Below are 22157 nucleotides of genomic sequence, written 5' to 3'. Positions count from 1 at the left end.
ATAGTCCATTAAAGTCAGCATTCCCACAGTATGAATTTACTGAGTGGGCTGATTCTGCTGTTGTTTTTTTTTTGTATTCAATGGCGAGGAAAAAACTGTCAGGAAAGCTGCCCCCCCCCCCTTTTTTTTTCTTCCTCTTTCAGAGGGGGTGGCTGTCAACTCCGGTTTGGGTCTGGTAGGTGTCACTGTCTGTCTACGGCTTGCTAAGCAGAGATGTTCTAAAACGGTAGCCACTGCTGCTTTAAAGCCTCTTGCATCGTGATGCCTTTAAAATGAAAGCAGGTAAAACCATATGCTTCAAAGATAACTGCCGGGAAGGTACTTTCTCTGTCTTTTATTAGCTGCAGTTTTTGCTGCAGTCTGTGGGGACTGAGTGTTGGTAAATTTCAAGTCAAGCGACTGAAGCAAATTCAGCCACTCTGAATTAACTCCACCGATTATTATTTTTTTTCCCTCCTTCTCTTTTGGAATTAATGTTTCTTTTTTTTTACACTATATGCCAGAACAGCTGTCACAGAATCTGGCTTTCTGGTAGGATGGAGCCAGAAATATAAATACGTTGTCAATGAAAACTGATTTTTCTTTTTTTTTTGAGCAGTAGGCTGCCTAATTTACCATTCTTCCCCACCTTCACAAAAAAATAACCTGCTGATGAACTTCTTGTATTCTAAGTAAATGTAAGTGCCAACAGAATAGAAAACTTGACATGAGATTGGTTATTAAACAAAAGAAGAGTGACTTTAGCAGGACAGAAGAGAATACATGCTGTTTAAATACTGTTTCAGTGTTGTTTTACTTGGTCCGTAATTGCTGCCTAAACATACGGTAACTCCTAATTTTTGTTTCATATTTTCCAAACGCTCTTCTGAAATACAAAAGGGCAATCTTCGCGCTTGTTTCCGTTCCTTTATGTCCGAGGGTAAGTGCATCAAATCCCCAAATGGCATTTATGTGAATCATTTAGGTTGGAAAAAACCTGCAAGATCTTCTAGTTCAACCATCGACCTGACCTGCTGGGGTCCCGTCACTAAACCAGCGTCCCTTAGGGCCTGCAGCTGGGGTGCCTGGGTCGTAATGCTCAGAGGTACCATGAAGCAGAGCAAGAGTTCACTTCGTTTGCTTGTTTATTGCTAGAAACTAATCTTCTTTCTTAAGAGAAGCTCGTTGGGCATGTGCTGATTGTTCTCATAGACCAGGTGATGTTTTACTCTTCCAGCCCAAATCAATCTCTTCTGTAATCGCGTCCTAGGGAACGCTGTGCTTCAGAAGCTTAATGTCAGTTTTGAAAAAGTGTAATTTTATTTTCTCAGGATTTGGAAGATGAAGTTGCGGAGTAGAAAATGCGTGGCATAGCTTCCCTTTCTTTTCTAAAAAGTCGTTCTCTCCGTACCGGATCCTCCCATAGTTACTTCGTGGCCATCAAGCGTAACGTATCGAAGATCGGTTTAATGCGTTTTAGATGTTTTTGTCCCAAACAGTGATCTCCGTGTAAGCGCACGTTTATACGCGCACATTTACACGTACATTGCGCATCCACGAGGCAGTCCCGGTTCCTCGGGTGAGGGCTTTCAGAGGGAACTGCAATTTTTGTTTGGGATCAGCGCGGTGGAAGAGCTTTGCTCCCTCACTCCGTTGGTGCTTGCTCTTGCTGTTATTGCTGAAAAGCAGCTTGAATGCTGCCAGCGCCTCTCTGTGGATTAATGGAAGGAGGGATGTTTCAGGGTTGGGTTTCCAGTTTTATATTCATTCATTAAGCAAATGTCATCTCCGCAGGGACTGTAGAGAGAAGTCAACGCCGTAGCTGGTTGCGGCGTTTCTTTTGTGCCGCTTTATGAATCTTGGCTCTGGCATTTTCCACCTGAGCGTTAATATAATGTATCTCGTGTGTTCACGGCACACACAAAAACCACGCAGACGGCTTTTTCCAGGCCTCTCGCTTTTCTTTCCTGCCTGAGTTAATGAAAACCGCTTCCAAGCTAGCGCGAAGCTTTGCCCCAGGTACCTGCAAATGGGCTGGTATTTTTTTGTGCCCTTCCCACACCCAGTGTACTCTCTCCATGAATTTATCCTTGGAGGTCTAACAATTAGCAAGAGTATTAACTCTGTTGGGTGTAAGGACATTATTCTGTGTGCATACATGTGTTGGGGCGGTGTTCCGTAGTTCCCTCTCCCTAGGCGTTTCTAATACTCGAACTGCAACTTTGCAGATGTTGTTGCCCGCTATTCAGGGCGGCAAGATTCGGGTCTGTACTCTTGTTACATGAATGAGGGAGAGTGGGGTGGTTTATAAGCATTAAACTTCATTTTGGTTTTGTTAGGGAAAAAGAATCGCTCAGTCGCTTAACTTTGAAGTTCTGAATTTCTCGCTGAATTGTTTGAGGGTTGTGTGTCTTTGAATAACTTGGAGGGGGGAAAAAAGCAACGCTTGGAAGAATGCTTTATTTTAAAACCTAAATGCTTAGAAATTAGGGAAAAATGAAATGTAATTAAAAGATTAGGGCCTACATCTACAGTTTAAATCCCGAAGCAATTACAATAATCACTCAGGCTGTATTACAGAAGTCCCTAGCATCTTTGGATAATGGGAGTTGGATCGGTTTTTGTTGGATTAAGATTATTCAGGACCTAAGAACTCTGTAGCGGGTTGGAGTCCAGTATAACGTTCATCCGGCTTTTCAGCAGTAGGGAGGGAAGACATCCTGACGACAAGTGGCCATCTGGACAAAGTAGAAGTCAAAAAATAAAAATCCTTTTCATCCAGACCTAGCAAACACCATTGTCAGAAGTTGTTGATGAGGGGTTCTGCTTCTATACCGTTTTCTTTTGATTGCTCCGCACGTTTTTAGCGCTGCAAACGAGACCACCTTTGAGACTAATTTTGATGTTGTTAAAAATATGGAAGCGTGTAACAGTTTGCTCTTTCCGAAACTTCTGTTTCGAAACAATTAGTAAAGGAGGAAAGAATGCTGGTGTTTGATATTTAAAAAGCCTCTCTGCATAATGCAAAATTGTCTTAAGACCTTCAGCTGTAGGTGAAGAGCTGTCTCGTGCTTTCAGCTCCCTATGCAATAAATTAGTCTGATATACAAGATAATTTGCAGGCATCTTAAAATTTAAAAAAAAAATGATTTGTTTCTTTCTTGAAGTATTATCTATTGAAAAGCTCAGAAATCCTTCTTTCAGTTCCTCTTCCTACCCCTATCCTTACCTCTTCTAGTCCTCGAATCTGGGCACAGGTTACTCATCAGAAATCAAACTAATACTTGGGAAGCAACAGCAATTTTGGCAATCTGATTATGGCGGTATTAAGTTCGTGCAATATTTTTATATGAGAAGAATGCTTGTGTGGAGGCCACGACACCGAGTTGAATGAAACCTCCTAAATTTTATCGTGGCCTCTTTGAATTGAGGGTGAGCGGGAGAGGAGAGTCAGCCCAAGAACTGGAGAACACGTGTCCACCCCTGACTAATTTTTTTTTAGGGATTCATTCTTTTTAACACCTTCTTTTACTGAAATAAGTGAAATGTTCTGTCGGAGGCCTGAAAGTAGTGTGCAGAACGAAGAGGAGCAGTTTGTAACTGGTGTAGGTAAGAAATTGAAACGGTAGGTGTTTGCTTAGGCCAGAGTCATTTTGACCTTGGAGAGGATAAGATACACTTAGAAGCGCACGAGAATTTTTTCCCCACTGAAAGACGATTTCGTTCTGACATTTCACTGTTTACCTACCAGATTCAGTTGTACCTCTCTGGTAGCTGCTTTTATTGAGGCATTGACTGAACATTCGAGGGTTCATTCATCTACTGGGCCTCGTGTAATAATTTTCTGATGAAATCCATCATTGCACGCGTGTTTCATTGTTTCAGAAAAGCTTGGTTTTTTTTTTAAGCTGTTTTGAAATGAGAGTTGGGAAACTTAACTGTATTTGAGTAAATTTCTTAACAAGCAAAGTGGCATAGGAGATCTGGAGAAGCGCAGAATCAGTCAGCTTTATATTGTATCACATATCAGTAAATTTCAGTGCTGCTTTTCATGTTGCAAGCGCCAAACTCGCAGAGAAGAAACTTGGCTTCTAGCTTTTCATATGTGCTGTTAAGGAAAAACATACTTTTATTCCCATTTATTCTTTTGTTTCCTCATTGAGGATCGGTTACTTTGTACTGGTAGGTTTGCAGAGATAGAAGTATATAAATATTTCTACGTGTTTGACACAGCTGGCGTTAACTTTCAGTGGCTGTTGGCATGTTCTGGGTTAGGCTTTTATTGCTCTTTTAAGCTGATGGTTTTCATTGAGGCATACCAACAGGCAATTCAGTGAAGTTAGGAAAAATTTGGTACATCCGATGTGATTCTTGCAGTAATACAGTAACATTGGCTGACAGAAAGTGGTCCTTGGCGGGAGGTTGAATGTCAGGGTGAGGATTCTGAATTTATGCCTTTTAAAAAGATGTTCCTTCACAAGATAGTTTTTGTGTTTAAAAACAAAGCAATTTCTACTGCAGGCTGCAGTTCTATGCCCGTTTTCAGTAGCATCAAACCAACCATGGCAACATTGAAGCCAGAAAGGCAGAAGAGCAGAAACAAGCGAAGGAGTGACATCATCTCACTGGTGGACAATTCACTTGCGAATATTCGTTTCCTCTTCTAATAGCTGCTGTGCTTCTGCAGCTGCAAGACGTGCTTCGTATTTTACTGCTTGATACCTGTGTAAATCAGCTAAATGGCTAAAACGAAGTGCTCCATAGCAATGCTTGCTACTATTTTGTAAAGAATTTTCGGTTTTAAGTGCGGGAACTCTAATTGTTAATGTAACCTTTTTTTTTTTCCTCTTAGTGCGGACTTAAAGCTCTTGGAAGAAGCCACCATCTCAGTCTGCAAGTCTTTAGGTGAGAAATTGTGACATCTTATCCATGTGGTTGGTCAGTAAAATTAAGAAACACGAACTGTTTTTTTTGTAGAACTTTAAATGACTAAAATAATGAAGTAACTCCATCCCTACTCTCTCTCTCTTTCCCTCTGCCCTCCAAGCTAATCAGGGGCTGAAAGGAAGGGATAATACAAATAACATCCATGATGTTACAAGAGGGTAAAAGCTAGTTGTGAAAACCTGCACAGTTTCCCCGATAGGAAACTGCTGTGCTGTATGCAAGTCTTGGTAAGGAAGTGCTATGGGGCTTCACATTTGGAATATTTTAAATTTAGGCTTAGAAGTGCAGTTAGAGAATGATCTTGGGGTAGTAAGGCATGTACTGGGGAATCTTAAAAGTAAAATAACAGCTGTGTGGGAAACCATGCTGTATTTGATGTGGAAATATTTAAGGCATTAAAATTTGTTTTCACTCTGTCTGAATTCAAATGTCTCAACTTACTAATGCTACATAATTGTCATACCTTTGCAATTCCTTATCTAGTTGAGAAGAATCCTCGAACAGGAAACCTTGGGTCATTGATTAAAGTCTTTCTTTCTAGAACCAAAGAATTAAAAATATCAGCAGAATGCCAGAAGTAAGTACTCAGAAAAAAGCTGTGTGCCATTTCACCTTTTATACCTTCCTTTTTTTGCTAGCTACTTTACTAGTTAACATATTTACAGACTAAAACTTCTCGTAAGTCATTGTTTGAAATAAACAAAAGCGTCTAGTACTTTATCAAGCATAGATCATGAAGTATAACACATAGATTGTTGGGGGAAAAAAAAGATGTTTGTGTTCTGTGTGTTACATAGGCGTAATTGTTTACAGAAGTGATACGACTTTGGGCTAACGTCTGCCTTCCCTTTTGTGCAGTCCTGAGGGGTTTTTGTCTTAATTTTCTTTGGGTGGACCCTACATTCTCTGTTACCAGGTTGATAGTTCAGAACTCCAACCCCTTGGAACACAGTAAAATTTAAGAGGAGGACTGTGATGCATGAAATTTCCTTCCTAAATGATAAGTGTAATGGTTCAGATAAGAGCACATACTCTTCAAGTGATTTAACCTTAAGTGCTTGATTTTGAGATATTTAAAAATCACCTGTCTACCTAAATCTTAATTTATAAAGTTGCTCGGGAATATTTTCCAATTGGATTGGGTTTGAGCATTAAAAAAAAAAACAAACCTTCTATATAAAGACACTGCTTTCAAGTCGTATCATGCGTCATAGCTTCAAGCAAAAGCTTTACCATGTGTTATTGTATGGGCTTTCCAGCAGCAGTTACTTTTTGAGACTCAAGGAAATGTAATGAAGCTATAGTCCCTTTGCATTCGAAAATGGGAAGAAAATCTGTGTTTGGCGTGGAAAAATCTTGCTACGCTCTGCTCCGGAAGTCTGAAGACGTTTGGTTGGGAGAGGTGCTGAGATTCAGAGAGCCAGAGTAGCTTTCATATTGAAGATGTAGGATACTTTCAAATGTCTGGGTGGATTGTTGTTCACAGCATCTAGAAACCTTTAGAAATATGCTAATTTTTCTGGTAAACTCCTCAAAGGGTGGTATTTCTGGCAACTGTGATGTTATTAACAGTGCAGATTTAGGAATAAAACTATTATCTTGAGGATTGGGGGAGAGTACTACTTCTAAATACACTTCCAATATATTTGCTGTAGCAGGGAATCTCAGTTAATGCTTTTGAGCTCTCTGTCTTTTCCTTGCTTCTGCTATAGGAACCCCCTTTGTTAATCTGTCACGTCTCGTGTGATTTTTGATGCACGTTTGCAAGGTACGTGTCACTGATCCCCGTTTGTTTCTGCTTCCTTTCTAGTCACCTCTTTATTTGGCAGGCTCACAATGCGTTATTCATTATCTGCTGTTTGCTGAAAGTGTTCATCAGTACAATGTCAGAAGAGGAACTGCAACTTCATTTTACGTACGAGGAAAAAACGCCGGGCTCATATGGTATGTGTATGCTATTGCTAATAAATATTCCACAAGAAAGTCACGAGTTCTTAAGTCTGTGTAGTGTAAGAATCCAAAACTTTGTTTGAAAACTAGAAATGAACTAATAATATTGCTACATACACCATCTTTCGCTATTCAGGGCAACCTGTGAGGTTGAAAATATAAAGGCAATACTACAACTGGCTTCTTTTTTTGGAGTTAGAAGTAATTAGGCGTTTAACAGAAATATTCCCAGACTTCATTTGGCATTTTTTAAAAATAGTTATTCAAAAAGGCATTGTAGACCTACCTTAGTTAGGACAATTTTGATCCAATTAAAAATGTGGTAATGGTCCTCATCCTCTGGCTTTTGCCTCTCATCCTCTGGCTTTTGCCTCTTTATTTTGCGAGGCGTGCTATTACGTGGGAGTAGAGGAGTCTGCAGAGCGCTGCAGTTCTGTTAGCGACACTGACAGAGCTCAAATGGAGGAAAGGGGAGGCGGTTTTCGGCCTCTGAACAGGTTGGGGAGAACAAATGAGAATTGTAGTTACTTTTCTACCACTACTGTAAGATCGGTTAAGGGCCATGTAAGAAAGATTATCTATGATTCGATGAAAAATTATTGGTCATGTTATTTATAAGCAATAATGATTGGGGTTATAACAGCTCTTTGATTGGAAGCGATCCTTTGCGAAGGCAAAAGCTAAAATTTAGCTGATGGACAAAAGGGATTGGAAAAATACAGAAGTGAATTTAAGCAGGAAGTCTAAAAAGAAAAAGTGCTTCTCTAGGAAAAAATGTTTTGCATAAAACGAGAAGGTGGATGGGGGGAATGGCTGTATTATTTAAACAATTTCCCTGCTACCATCTGATTAAACAAACAAAAGAAAGATAAAAAAATAAAGAAAAAACCTTCCCTCTGAATGTGAATATGTGGTCAATACCATTTTGACTACAGATTTCCCTCAACAGTCAGTCCAACAAAGGCACGCGTTCGCAGAACGCCTGGTAGCTCATTGACCAGTGAAAACCGTTCATTAAAATCTGTTTTCACTCCTTGGCGTCTGCCGTTGCTCCGGGGAAATCGGGCTTCTGATGCCAAAAGATTAAGTGCTGCTTGCTGAAATGGTTTAAACCGTGGTGAGTGATCTCCGAGAGCGAGGTCAGCTAACTGATGCTTCAGAAAGTCGTGCCCGCTTAGAGTAAGGTATCACTGCAGACTGCCTGTGGGTCTACACCTGGTTTGAACCAAAAACAATCCCACTTTTTGCTTCAGTGGTACAGTGTAGCACAGGAAAACGGCTGCAAAAGCTGAGATGTTTCATTAGCTTGATCCTCAGCAATCTTTATCCCTTACGCTGGGAGTTCCTAAGAGCATAGGGTGAAAAGTGGCTGTTATCCCTGGGGTAGCTCCGTGTTTATACGATCTTTGGTAGCACTTGACTGTAATTCCCAGTGACATTTATTAGTGATAATTTTGTGCGTATTGATGGCGAACGTACTTAGCAATTATCTTTGAGCTGGATGTTCCTGATTAGGAAGATAATTGTGCGTGTGGTCTGCTGTTAGAGCAGGGGATGGAAGGCAGGAAACGAGTTCCTCATCAGCTTTCCCCGCTCAACTATGGGCTGAGGCCGGCTTCTTGTGCCTCAGGTTTCCACTTGGAGATCGTTCTTGGGACCTTTTTCAAGGTATTGAGGTTCATTCTCGAGACCTTCTTTGAGGTACCGAGGTTCGTAGCATGTTGTGTTTACACAGCCATCAGTTTTTGTTCTGAATAAATCCTTCATGTATAAATAAATCCTTTTTGAAATATATAGAGTGTATATATCAGTGCCTTCACTATATGAAATATATGAATATATACTATATGAATTATAATATGTAATTATTACAGAATAATTATATAATATATAATCATATATAATATATTAATATATACTACATGAATTCATTAAACAAAAAGTATCATTTACAGAGTGTAATGAAATGTTCTTGTGTTAGGGCTTATTAAGTTAAGCAGAAAAAATGATTTTTTGTTTTTATTTTCATAATTAAGCGTAGTTTTCGAGAGTATACATCTCATTCTTTAAAAACAAGAAAACCAGAACTTGTTCTGAAGTTTATACCGATTTATTAGTACTTCGTGTGCAGTCTTCGGTCTCAGCCTTCTAAGAAGGGTAACCGTTCGTCATAAAACCGTGTGGTGCTGTTTGTTTCCCTGTTCAAACTATTAGCATCATTTTATTCTCCTTTTAGCCTGGGAATCTACCCTAGTACCTACCACTGATTTTAAATGACATCCTAGTACCGTTCTTTGAGTGTAAATATAGCCCCTGTTAGCTCAGAGGGCCTAGGTGCAGTGTCAGCGCGTTGATCTGCTTGCTCTGCAGTCGCGGTATCAGTGCCTGCTGTGTAACGTTCGGTATTTCAGGCAGAAATTTGTATGACAGTAATGATCTATGGAAAACATCCTTGTCACTGGCCACTGAGAAGTGTTTTGTCATATATGACGCATCCACTGTTGTTTAGGTAGCATTTTATAACTGTCTTATCTGGGAGAGTCGCCTCCCAGACTTTGCAGTTCATTGCTTTCACTCTTTCCGAATGTCAGCTTTGTGCTTTTCCCCTCCTAGACTGTATTTAAGGTTAGAAGAAAGCTCTGTAACTGATTTTTGTATCATAAAAGGTGATTATTGGGGTTTTTCCCTTGCAGAAACTTTAAATGCAAGGGCATGTTGTAGCCTACCATTATAAACTTCTAAAGAACAAACTGCACGGGACTGAGTCCCTGCTTACAACACTGTTTATTGACATCACTGTTTATTGATTCCCTTCCAGAATAACAGACCATTAAGAGAAGTTTGCTCCTTTTGGCACTTTTAAGATGGTTCCTTAGGCCAGGAATTTGCAACCTTTACCACTTCATCCGTAAATGGGAATTTGCATATAACTTTGGAGGCTATTGCACAACTTTGATCGTAGGCAAGTCCTTATAGACTTGAATCGTATCTTAGTTTCAGCTAAAAAATCCGTGATATTAATAAATCCTAAATTGGACTGGAGTAAGTCTTGCTAACGTAGACCATTCATCTTTTGGTGTTCCAGGACTTAAGTATGGCTGGTGAAAAATGCATAACTGGCCTTTTTTAAAACCATGTGTTCTTGCAGTTGCTTCTGCATTGTGGTAATGTAGAAGATGTGCTTGTTTTTGCTCTGTGCAAGTGTGCTCTAATCTTGTCTGGACAGATTCACCCTTTAGTTCTTTTCCCCCGAGGCTTTACGTGGGTCTTTGATCCAAGTACGCGATCTATTAATGCGAATGAGTATTGTGTGTGTTGTCTTTATCCTGCTATTGAAAGACGTTGTTTAGGAAAACACTCTGTTCTGTGTTTATAGCCCTCTCTCACGTTATAGATTTGGCATGCATCCGTGTCATTGTCTTGGAAAGACAAGAATTAAACAAGAATGCGTGCGCCCCAATGGGGGAAAAGGATACGTTAATTATTGTAGCTGAATGACATTGATTACAGCAATTAAGTTTTTTAGGGGGGAAAAAAATAGTAGTTTGAGAACAGCAGGAGAGGCTGACATCTTCCATTCTACGTGATTGTGCCAACCTAGTATTTTCTTGCTTTATTTTGAGTATAAAGTGTGGGGGAAAGCCCTCTGATACTTAGGTAGCGTTGCTTGCAGCCTTCAAACGAGTTGTGTATGGAGCACGGTGGAAGCAATACTACCAAAATGCACTCGTTACGTTTTGCCGTCCTTTTTCTTCTCCTCTCTTTCCTCAGCTGTCAAGAGGAAAAAAAAGAGATACCTTTTGGGAACTCAGTCTTGTTCTGTAAGCGTTTTTTTAGATTCATAAAACTTTGGAAAAGTGTCACCTTCAAGTTGCTTTAGAATCCATTCTCCGGGCTTCGTTATTTGGCTGTGGTTTCTGTCTAAGGTTAAATGCTCCTCGCAGTTCTCATTTTTTTTTTACTAACAGGAGCTGCATTGTATTACTCATGGGGGATTCTATATAAAGGAAACCATGTTTCCGTGATAAAAACCTGATTTCCTTTAGAATGCGCAGTTCATTAGGTGACAATTGTTAATGCGATTTTAATAAACCAATTGTGGAAAGAAATATTTTTTGCTTTATTGTGAATATTCCCCCTGGTGTGCTTCTTAAAATTGAGTGTTGGAATTCAGAGCAGCCTGGGTTAAACGGAGTGACACTGCCATAACCTGGCTATAGTGCAGGGTTTATTGCGCGACCTATTTATCTGAAAATACAATGTCAACAAGCGTTTGTGTGATCATTGTGCTGTAATGCCTATTTGGCAACGCAGAAGCAAAAACTGTGCCCTTAGGCATTCAGCACCATAAAACCCTTCACTTTTGTGTCATGTGTATCATCTTATTTCATTTAGAAAGCATAAAAAAATCCTTCTGAGCCAAGGGATGTATCTTCTATTATTTGTTATTATATACCATCTTCAAATGGCTTAATGAACTTTTTCCTCTGGCAAGGAACTCCTGCGTATCTTCTGTTCCAGTTGTTTTTAAAAACTGCAGTGCTGATTTAAAACGCTACCAGTTTTGTTGCTTCGAATAGTTGTAGCTTTAAAATAATTTCTGATCATCCCATGAATTTTAGTCGCATAGTAAATCAGCTGAGAATAATTTTTACACTTTTAAAACACACTCTGGAAATGCATGAATCTTTACTTGCCATTGAAATGTGTTTAAAAAATACCTCTTCGGTAAGTAAATCCGTGTTGTTGCAAGATATTTTGTGGACTTAATTGTTTAAGAGTAGCGATAATGGGTGCTATAGGCTGGATTCATTTGAAAGTCCACCGTTCAGTATATTGTTCAGCTTGTCTTGAATGAATGAAACTATTTTTTTCATCTGTCTCTGCTTATTCTTCACTTGGGGAAAAAAAATGGTGGGGAAATGCGAGGAGTGCAGGGAATTTTGAGAGGAGACTTGAACTGTGGACCGGTTGAAGTCCCTAGTGATCAATCTGTCAAACTGTTAGTAAAAACACCACTTACTAAGAGCTTAGGTAAGTAGTGAGGTAAAGCTTGATGTGTTCAACATTAGCACACTTCCTATGATAGCAACATCTAAATAGAATTTCCCTCCTAGTGTTTGTCCCTAAGTTAAAATGTTGATCATCTGGATCTGTGTTTAAATCTATGCTTTCTTTTTGTGTTTGAAAATCCAGAAAACCTTTGGTATGCTTCTTTTTCAGGAACAGAGTGTGAAGACCTCATAGAAGAGTTGCTGTGTTGCCTCATCCAGCTCATTGTTGAAATTCCCCTCTTGTAAGTTTTTCTTTTGTTTTTTTTCCAGCCCCTTTCTGTTTCTTAAAACAGAAAACCCCCTCTGTTCATTAAACAGAGCATTTGAGAGAATATAAAACTCAGAGTGATGGGGTTAATAATGTTAAATACTTGCTTTTAAACACTGCATGTGATGGTGCAGTACCTCTAATGATAACTGCTGCCAGTACCAGCCCTGAGTATTGTGTAGGAAGAAGCACATGATCGGCATCTCACACCCGGTTCAAACCATTGACAGAAGTTATTCCAGGTTATTTTTTTGTAGGAGCTTTGATGTAGGAGCTTTCAGGTACCTCTGCCAGCACACCGGTAGGTACTGCTGACTCTTGGTTGGAGATGGTTGTGCTGTGTGTACGGGAAAGGGGATGTTGGAGGTGTCGCTTTATCTCTGAGGGTGAGCAAAAGTTCACTTGTTCTGCGCTTTTGTTGTTTTTTAGCTTCAATCGTGTGACTCCTTTAACAGTAATTTCTGAAGTACCGGTGAACCGATGCCTGAAGAAGAGAAATGACTAAGTGGAATTTTAAAAATATTTTTAATAAAGGGGGGAAAAAGGGAAGAGCCAAGGGGCTACAGGCCAGGCAGTCTCACCTCTGTGCCTGGCACGGTGATAGAGCAGATCCTGCTGGAAACTATGCTAGGGCACATGGAAAACAAGGTGATGGGTGACAGCCACCAGGGCTTCGCTACAGGCAGATCGTGCCTGATGAATCTGGTGGCCTTCTATGGTAGGGTTACAGCATTGGTGGATGGGGGAAGAGCAACTGACATCATCTGCCTGGACTCGTGCAAAGCAGTTGACGTTGTTCCCAATGATATCCTTGTCTGTAGAGTGGGGAGACTTGGATTTGACGGATGGACCACTCGGCGGGTAAGGAATTGGATGGATCTCAAAGAGTTGACCACACTCAGAGAGTTGTGGTCAACGGCTCAAAGACTTGTGGTCAAACTCAAAGAGCTGTGGTCAACGGCTCAATGTCCAAGTGGAGATCAGCGATGAGTGGCATTCCTCAGGCGGTCGATACTGGGATTGGAGATGTTTAATGTATTTTTTGGTGACAGGGACAGTGGGATTGAGTGCACCGAGTTTGAGCACTCGATTGAGTTCAGCGAGTTTGCCTATGACACCAATCTGTGTGGTGTGGTCGACATGCTGGAGGGAAGGGATGCCATCCAGAGGGGCCTTAACAGGCTTTAGAGGTGGGCCCGTGTGAACCTCATGAGGTTCAGCAAGGCCAAGTGCAAGGTCCTGCATGTGAGCCGGGGCAATCCCAAGCACAAATCCAGGCTGGGCAGAGAAAGGATTGAGAGCAGCCCTGAGGAAAAGGACCTAGGGGTGTTGGTGGATGAGAAGCTCAACGTGAGCCAGCAATGTGTGCTTGCAGCCCAGAAAGCCAGCCATATGCTGGGCTGCACCAACAGCAGCGTGACCAGCAGGGCGAGAGAGGAGATTCTCCCCCTCTGCTCTGCCCTCGCTAGATCCCACCTGGAGCCCTGCGTTCTTCTCTGGGGCCCCCAGCACAAGAAGGACATTGAAATATTAGAATGAGTCCGGAGGAGGCCGCAAAGATGATCAAGGGGCTGGAGCACCTCTCCCACAAAGCCAGGCTGAGGGAGTTGGGGTTGTTCAGCCTGGAGAAGAGAAGGCTCCAGGAGGACCTTACAGAGGCCTGCCAGTACCTAAAGGGGGCTGCAGGAAAGCTGGGGAGGGACTCTTTGTCAGGGATTGATAGGACGAGGAGTCACGGTTTTAAACTAAAAAGGTATGTTTAGATTTGATATTCAGAAGAAATTCTTAGAGGGTGGTGGCCAGGTTGGCTGGGGCTTTGAGCAACTTGCTCCAGTGGGAGGTGTCCCTCCCCATGGTAGGGGAGTTGGAATTAGACGGTCTTTAAGGTCCCTTCCAACCCAAACCATTCTGTGAATGTTTCTGTGGGTCTCCAGAACAAAATTGGTTTGTTGACACAGCTTTTTCTATGCATCTGCTTTATTCGAGGTGCGTTGATTCCACATTTCATTGCAATGTGAGCCATAGGTTGAACAGCAGTAAGTAGGATAATAAAACTTAGAAAAATGGATATTATTGTCTTGTTTACCAGCATAAAACATTTACAGTGTTGCAGTACCTTAACTAACACCTTTTGCCTGCATCATGGAAGGGGAAGTAAGGAAAGGTAGATACAGGAAAAGCTGCTTTCTGTAATAAACAGTCACACAGATGGTCTCTGGGGAGAACATTCCTTCAGTTTGGATTCTCTCTTTGCTGAAAGTTGCCTTCCTAGTATCTATATTGTAAGTCGAAAGGCTTGAGACTACAGTTGGCTTCAGGAGGAGTAAAGGGAACTCTGTTCTTCATAAAGATGTTAGGAAGTTGAGACACCTCGGCTTCAATTTTTTTTATATTTTTTTTTTTTCAGAAAAATGATGAAGGTTATTTTGGCAGAGACATGACTTTTTTTTTTTACTTTCCTCTCTCCTGGATCAGATTTATACTGTAGATTACGTCCCCACTTTTTATCAGAGGAGTAGTTCAGTTCCTGCCGTAGCTGGAATAAATCAAGCAAATTTTAAACCAGGCCTGTGAATTTTGGGAAGTAGCTTGTCTGGGTGGGCTCCATGAAATATTCTGATTTGTAATGATTTCCATAGCAGGATTTAGGGCCACTTGGTAGATGACAGGCAGCTTTGGCAGCTTACAGCGACACTGCTAACAGAGTGCGTGTCTGTAAAGCTGCTATTAAAGATGACTTTGTTGTGACAGATCATTCGAATCTCCATGCTGAGCCTGTCTTTGATGTCGAATTCAGAATAGCAAAGTTTTTGTTAGGAGCACTCGATAGTCTTAACAGAGGATTGTCACAATTGGTGTGTCCCTTGGGTTCTATAGATGCAGTTTCAGGAAGGAGTACAGCTGGCAGCTGCTGTCTAAATATATTGCTTTTCTACGTCCAGGTTTAAAGGTGTTTTTTTTTCTTCTCCTTCGCTTAAATGCTAAGATTATTCTTCATGTATGGAAGACCATCCCCATATCCAAAACGGAAGAGCAGAGGTACCTGTGTAACAGCCCTGCGAGCTTCGCTTTTGGAAATTGTTCCAAAATTCCAACAGGATTGTTGGGAGGACACCTTAGAGGAGCTGTTTGTGGTATTTTGCAGGCAGGTGCATAACTTTAACCCGTGTTCCAGACTGACCGTAAGCAAACACGTGAGTTTGGGCTTGGCTTTAGTACCCCGTTCATGAAGACTCAAGTCTTGCATGAGCAGAGTGCTCACATGAGCTCGTTCTGCCTACAGAACAACGTACAGGCATACCTGGAAAATGCAGGTGGAGATTCTAGGACAAGGTTGTTAAGGAAGGTGTGTGAGATGGGGAAGAAAGAAAAGAGTTAGGTCTGTAAACCGCCACCTCCCTTATTATGAAACATTACCGAAGAACCAAAGCGTGTTGATTTTTTGTTGGGAAAGGCTGGCTTCAGAGACGTACGACAAAGCACGTCTAGGAGGAGTGTCTCAGAATTGTCCACAATGAATGGAAGAAGCTATTTCTCAAAGTTGGTTCGTGTTTGGAAAGGTACGTGCTCTTCATGGCAGTTGTGCTCTGTAGGTTAAACAGCTTGTAGCAGGGACCGTGGGACTCTGCATCGTTGTGGCCCGATACCAGAGTTACTAAAAGGGTCTTAAATAACCATGTAGAAAAGCAGGGCTCCGCTGCGTTGTACAAAATGTCGGCGGGGAAGGGTTTCACATATTCGCATTTAATTTTGAGAAATTTTATAGGAGCTAAAGCGTTATTGCGTTTCAGGGATTAGACTCGTGCAGTCCCTTGCAACACTTGCGTTACAGTATGTAGATGTTGGCTCCCTTGGGTGTGTTACGGATACTCTGCTTTTCCTTTGGTCTTGTTAACACCCAAGAGTACGCGTTAATGACCCAAACTGCACAGTCAGCAGAAAGATACAACTTCGGCATTTCGTCGTACCAATTTTATGTAGAAGCTGTCGCGAGCGTTTTGTTGCACGATGGAGCTCCCAGAGCTTGAAATTAGAAAGGTTTCTTCCAGCAGCCTGTTAAGAGCCGGTGTACGTAACTGCACATCTGGTTGTTATCAGTACGTTTTCACTTCGTTAGAAACTGTAAATGCGTGTGGAAGAAAAATGAAATGCTGTGATCTAGTTACATCACCGTTAAGTAGCACCCTGTAGTGCCAGTAGAAGCGAGCTGATATTTCTCTTGCATTCCATTATTTTTTTTTTTATAGTTAAAATTGTTTTGGGCTGCAATCTTAGTTACTTCCACGTTTAAATGTTAACCGCGTTTGACTCGTTTAAGGATGCTCTCCATGTTTCCTGGCAGCTTAAAAGTCCAATGTAACAGGAAAAATGGGGCCATGGTTGATTATAAAGCTCCGTGGAATGATCACTGGGTACAAACAATGCTGTTGAGAGGTAATGAGAAATGTTTAGGATATTTTTCTTGCCGATTACGAGCAACAAAGGGGTTAAGTACTGTTTTCTCTGCCATTTCAGGAGCGTGCCTAGGTCACTTTTTTGTTGCTACTTTCAAAACAGTAAGTTACAGTTCTGCTTTTTGCAAAAAAAACATTCAAGGAACTTTTATCATGATTGCAGCTCCAGTATTTGAAGACCTGTTTGAGCTTTTTTGGCAACTCTGTCTAAGCATGAAAGGGAAACTTGGATCCGTTGAAACTTAGGTTGAAGCTAGCAAAAGGATCCAAACTGGTGTTAACTTTGCACTGAAGATCCTCAAGGTTTTACACTATTGTACTCTGTGCAGGAGCGATTTGATGAGCATGAAGGCAGCTTTGCTTGCTGCTGTACCTTGTGGTGCAGCAGAGCAAAAGGTGCTTGGAGAAGTTTTGTGTTGTGGATGTTGGTGAGACCAGGCCTGGGATGTTTCCATTTTCGCCTCTAGAGTGAGTGATGAGCAAGTTTGTCTGCGTGTGTGCTGTTTGATGCGACCGTGAAGCACGATCTGCTGTGGGACTGTTTGCTCAACAGCACGGCAGAGTAGAAACGCCTTTAGTCAGCTGTTTTTTTGTGCAGTAAATCAGTCTTTCAAGTTTTTTAAAATACATATTTTGAAGAATTTTTCATCACCCTTTACATCCCTTCTTCTGGTGGCAGACGTGTGGCCTCTTAGGTGTTCAAAAGTCCGATGCGGAAGAATCTTCATCTGTCATGTTCTTTTTTTGTTCCAATTTTATTCCAGCTCCGTCTTTATTTTAGACTTAGATCAGCGTTTCTCTGCGACCTGCCTTTTCACTGTGAGTTGTTAACTCCCGTTCACCTTGCAACAGGCTTTCTAATCACAGGGCGCAGCAGCGGAGGTCAGTGCTGTTTCTCGTGCGCCTTGCTGCGTAATCGAGCTCTCGATAACGTGCTTTCTCTCTTGTGGTTTTCAGCCCTGTTTCTCACGAAAGAGATCGGACGCGTCTTGAAAAACGCCTGCTTTCTAGTGCTTCGTTTGGGCTCTGCTCTGGGTAGCGAAGCCACCAAGGCACTGAAGTCAAGCGTGTGCCTTTTTGGTGCCTTAAGGGTTTGCAGACTTTCAAATCGGTGACGGCTGCCAGACTGACAGGCATAAGCCTTTTTTCTCCATTGCCTAGAAAAATGTTAGGCCAGGTAAGGTTACTGCTTATATTGAGTGCCCCTACCTTAATGTAGGGGCACTCAGTGCTTCTACCCCTGCCTTGAAATCAGTGACCGACGTTCGAGCGAGCAAGGCGAAGGAGAAGCGGTGTTGCAAGAAGACATTGCTCCTACCAGGAGCAGCTCTGCCTTTCGTGCAGGCTGCGCGCTGGAACACACGACGTGGCTCACGTCGTCTGGCTCTGTCTGGACTTCTGCGCTGTTTCGCAGTGGGTTTTTTGAGCACACGGGTCGTCTTCTCTGCCTTTTCCCACGGGGTTGAAAGCTACCTAGAACTACTCACCTGAGCTGTACGTTTTAGTGGATATTCAGTGTTTCTGTGGAGTTGCTCAAAGGGTAAGGTCTTTCACTGAGACTTGGTGGATGTCGCTTAGGAGTCGTGTTGATAAGAAAGATAAATACGGCAGAATATAGGTGCGATGTGCAACCCTTAAAAATCCTAGACTGTTTAGAGCATTTCCTCTGTGGAGAACTGGATGCCAGTAAGGTGAAAGCGTATGCAGTTACGTGGTCTCCAATAGTTTAGGAATAGATCTGGGAACAAAAGGTCTTGGATCCCACTATTGTTTTAATCCATTGGATGATTCCCTTTGGGTATTTCTGCCTTCGTTAGGATGTTCTCTCCATCTCTGTTCTGTCTCTCGGTAGAGAATACCTGCGGTGGTGGGGAGATGGGGTAGGAAATGTCAGAGATGCTCTTTGCTTTCCTCGAGCATAATTGAACTGTAATGAACGTCCTGTAGTATCGGCTGCAACGCTGCGCTCTTGCCATCGGCGGGTGTAAAGTTAGGAGCGATTCCAAGAGGAAAGATTGTGTTCGTTTTGAGTCGCACTTGTATCCTGAGACTGATAACCAGACACTCCACTTGCTTTTCAGTTTTCAGAACCGATCCTATTCTCTGCGGTGACTCCTCTTTCACCTTTCTGGTGGGCCCTCAGGAAGCGGGGAAATGAAACCTGGTTCCTGTATGATTTGAGCGTTTTTGTATGAATCAGCCCTTTTGGCAACTCTCCTAAATTAGAAAATGAGTTACCTTTTAACCTTTTAATACTCAGAGCAGACAGCTCTGGCTGGGTGAAAGTTCAGGAAAATATTTGAACAGGGAGGGGGGTTTGGTACAGTGGTGTAAGCTGAAATTCAGAGTGTTTTCTTTCTGACTGTTCAGCCTGTTTGCTCTGCAGGTGTGAAATAATTCATAAGCTCTCAGCCTCTGTTTGCTGAGGGGGCGAAATAGTTGCGTTTCATTGAGGTGTTAATTAACGTGTTTACAGAAGGATGTGTCTTTGGAGTAGTAATCGAAGTTCCTAGCAGAGATTTGGTTGTATTTTGCCTCTGTACTTAATCCTGGTTCCTCTTTCGCAGACCTCTGTCCGAGGCAGGGAGCAAAGCTGAATGATGCGGTGAGCACAGAAAGCAGTCGGGAGCATTGCTTGGCACTGGGGAGAAGCTGGCAGCGGCAGGATGATGACACACAGGTTGCCGAGGTTCTTGGTAGATAATGCTGACAGGAGGTCGTACACATCCGCTTCGTAATTTTGAGTAGAAAAAAGCAAATGCCAGGACGCTTGGGAGCTGTCCACTTGTCTGTGGGCGCGGGCAAGTAATGGCAAGTGCTCGAGTTGTCGCAGTATAGAGAGCTACTGCTCAAACAAGTTGCCTTAACTGGCTGCTTGTGTGCCCTTTTCCTGTTCCTGTCACGAAGGTGACGTTTTATTTGTGTTAAAGATCGCTGTTTTGGCCACAGAATTTTTTCAGACATTTGGAACTTCAAAATGCAGCATCAGCATCGTGGCATATTTGAAATAACTGTCCGCGAGAACTGCAAAAGGGCAAGGTGAAATCGTCGTACGGTTCGAGCTGACAAAACCTTTTGAGGGAATGATACACAGCTGGATAGCCCGGTGTGGTTCTCCGGCCATAAATGCCTGGAGGTTGATAGCTCCGGCATTTACAAGTCTGCTACCAGAGTTGATTTAATCTCTTGCATCTCCTCCAAAATGCGAATGAAGTCGTGGCTAATGAGCTGAGAGGGAGCACAGAGTTTGGAGGGGGAAAAAATAATGCAAAATGTCTGACTTACCAGAGTTCACAGAAACGGTTTTCGACAGCCTCCTGTGGTCCAGACAGAGAAGAGAAAAGGGAAAATGTCCTAGGTTTCAAGTACAGATATAAAACCTGAAGCTGTTACGTGTCCCCTCCTACTGCATGTTCCGGCTGAGGCACGAGGAGCAGCATTGCTGATCTGCCCTCTCTGGTGCAGCGGCGGGATAGTTAATGTTTGGCAAAGTAAAAGGGAGGAAAAATTACCGATCTGTGGACCAGGAAATGAAAATGTGTGTTTTTGATGGACATCCAGAAGCGTTATCCTTTCCAGTTAGTATCCTGGAGGAATTAGTTACTCTTAATAATCAGTTCCTTCTAAAACAGTACTTTTTTTTTTTTAAAGTATAAACGTGGTGCTGTTATAAAAGAGTTTTCCCAGGGCCGTAGATCACAGAATCGTCTAGGTTGGAAGAGACCTCCAAGATCACCCAGTCCAACCTCTGACCTAACACTAACAAGTTCTCCACTAAACCATATCACTAAGGGCTACATCTAAACGTCTCTTGAAGACCTCCAGGGATGGTGACTCAACCACTTCCCCGGGCAGCCCGTTCCAATGCCTAACAACCCTTTCGGTAAAGAAGTTCTTCCTAACATCCAACCTAAATCTCTCACAGGGGAACCCAGCATCTCTGCTGTCTCCTTGACAGAAGGAATTAAGACGGAAAGAGTAGCTGCTGGCTTCTTAGTTCGCCATTTGATTTATTGGATTGTTGTCTAAAAATTGCTACACCAGAAATTGTACGTGGTGGTTTTGTTTCAAACCATTTGTTAAACTTGTTGCCAGAAGTCAATTTTAACTTGGGTGCCAAATGCAAGACCCTGGAGCTATTCAGTCTCTTTAAAGCACCAGGGAACGTGGAACCAAGGAGAACAGCTACTTGTAGAAGTCTGGAGAGAGGAAGATAGAGAGACTTGTATGCGGTTTGGTATGTTGTTCGCTGAAGTGAATTTACTTCGGATGTGAGCTTTAGCTGAGGTGTGTGGATTTCGTGTTTGCTTTGTAGAACGCTGGGGAAAGAAAAAAGAAACTCCCAACATCGTGCGGTTCTTCTGGTTTTCTGAAAGAGAGAAATAATTCTGACGTGTGATTGATACATGAGTTCATTATTTCCCGTTTCCTCCTTATCTGCAAGCAAGCAACTTGAAGAGGAAGTCCATTATGAGGGTGATAGCTTTGAATAAAAAAAAAATCAACACCCCCCCATTCTATAGTCTCTCAGTATAAATAAACAGTGCTTTCTTTGAAGTTAAAAGGGGTTCCTGGTAGTTCTTGTGACCCTTTTGAAATGTTTTGAGTTTCAGAAAACTGTACATTTGACCCTTGGTGGAGAAAATTTTGCTCTGAAGCTTTATCCTTGTGCTGCTAAATTAAGGGTGTCCGTAGCTTAAAGGGTTACCACAGATACTGGGACTCCAGTTTGAGTGAAAATTCCCAGTTAAATGCCCCTTAATTAGGGTTTGAATAGAAAGAAAATAAGTAATTTGAGTTATATCAATTTATTAGCTTTTTTTTTTCATTCAGTTAGAAGGTTATTGAAAGCAGGTTATTTAAAAAGAAATCTTAATACAATACAATAACTTCTTCGTTTATTTTTATATCACTCAGCGTAAGGAAACAGAGAAGAATTTTGTGATGCCTCTTCAGATTTGCATTTCCAGTTGTAGGATTTGTCAGAAAACTAAGCAAAGAAGTGCCTGGAACGGAGAGCCAGCGTATAGATTCTGTAAAATTTGTTTCCTCCCAACAAAGCGACCCAGGTATTTTGGATGTTGTAGCGTGTCACTAAGTCAGCCTTTTCATTCATCAAGTCATGAAGAACCCAGCTTTGGAGATTTTCTAGGATTCTCAGCCTCGGTAATAAGTTTCTGGCATTTTGTATACCTAAAAAAAAAAAAAATATATTTATTCCAAGCTTTCGGGTTTAATTTGATAGGAGCAAATTTAAGAAGTGGTTTTTTTCCGTTGTAATAATCAGTATACGTAGCTCTTCCCTGCTTTGCTTGGGACGGGCGTGGGTGGCTGATCCCAAAGCATCACGGCTTGGGTGAGGAACTGGGAACCGTTCCTAGCTCGGTCCTGCTCCTGGCGCAGACGAACGCGCGGTGGAACCAGATCACAGCGTAACCTCTGGCCTGATCTAATTACCAGCATTTACACTGGCGAACTTCCTCCGTAGTGGGCAAAAAGTCAGGT

General features: G+C 42.0%; 1 protein-coding gene across 10 annotated transcripts in view; it reads left to right on the top strand.

Moving 5' to 3' along the window:
* Positions 1–22157, top strand: part of LOC310890191 (dymeclin) — a 205751-nt gene that overhangs the window by 12174 nt on the left and 171420 nt on the right. For all 10 annotated transcript variants that reach the window (XM_083818890.1, XM_083818897.1, XM_083818891.1 and 7 more), the window contains 4 exons: positions 4832–4884; positions 5410–5503; positions 6737–6870; positions 12100–12172. In XM_083818890.1, the coding sequence (XP_083675016.1) occupies positions 4832–4884; positions 5410–5503; positions 6737–6870; positions 12100–12172 (354 nt within the window). The remainder of the gene's footprint in view (positions 1–4831; positions 4885–5409; positions 5504–6736; positions 6871–12099; positions 12173–22157) is intronic.

The sequence above is a fragment of the Anser anser genome (genome assembly GCF_964211835.1).
Source record: "Anser anser genome assembly, chromosome: Z".
Classification (NCBI taxonomy): Eukaryota; Metazoa; Chordata; class Aves; order Anseriformes; family Anatidae; genus Anser; species Anser anser.
The sequence above is the reverse complement of the archived record's forward strand: the minus strand, read 5'-3'. Positions and strand labels throughout refer to the sequence as shown.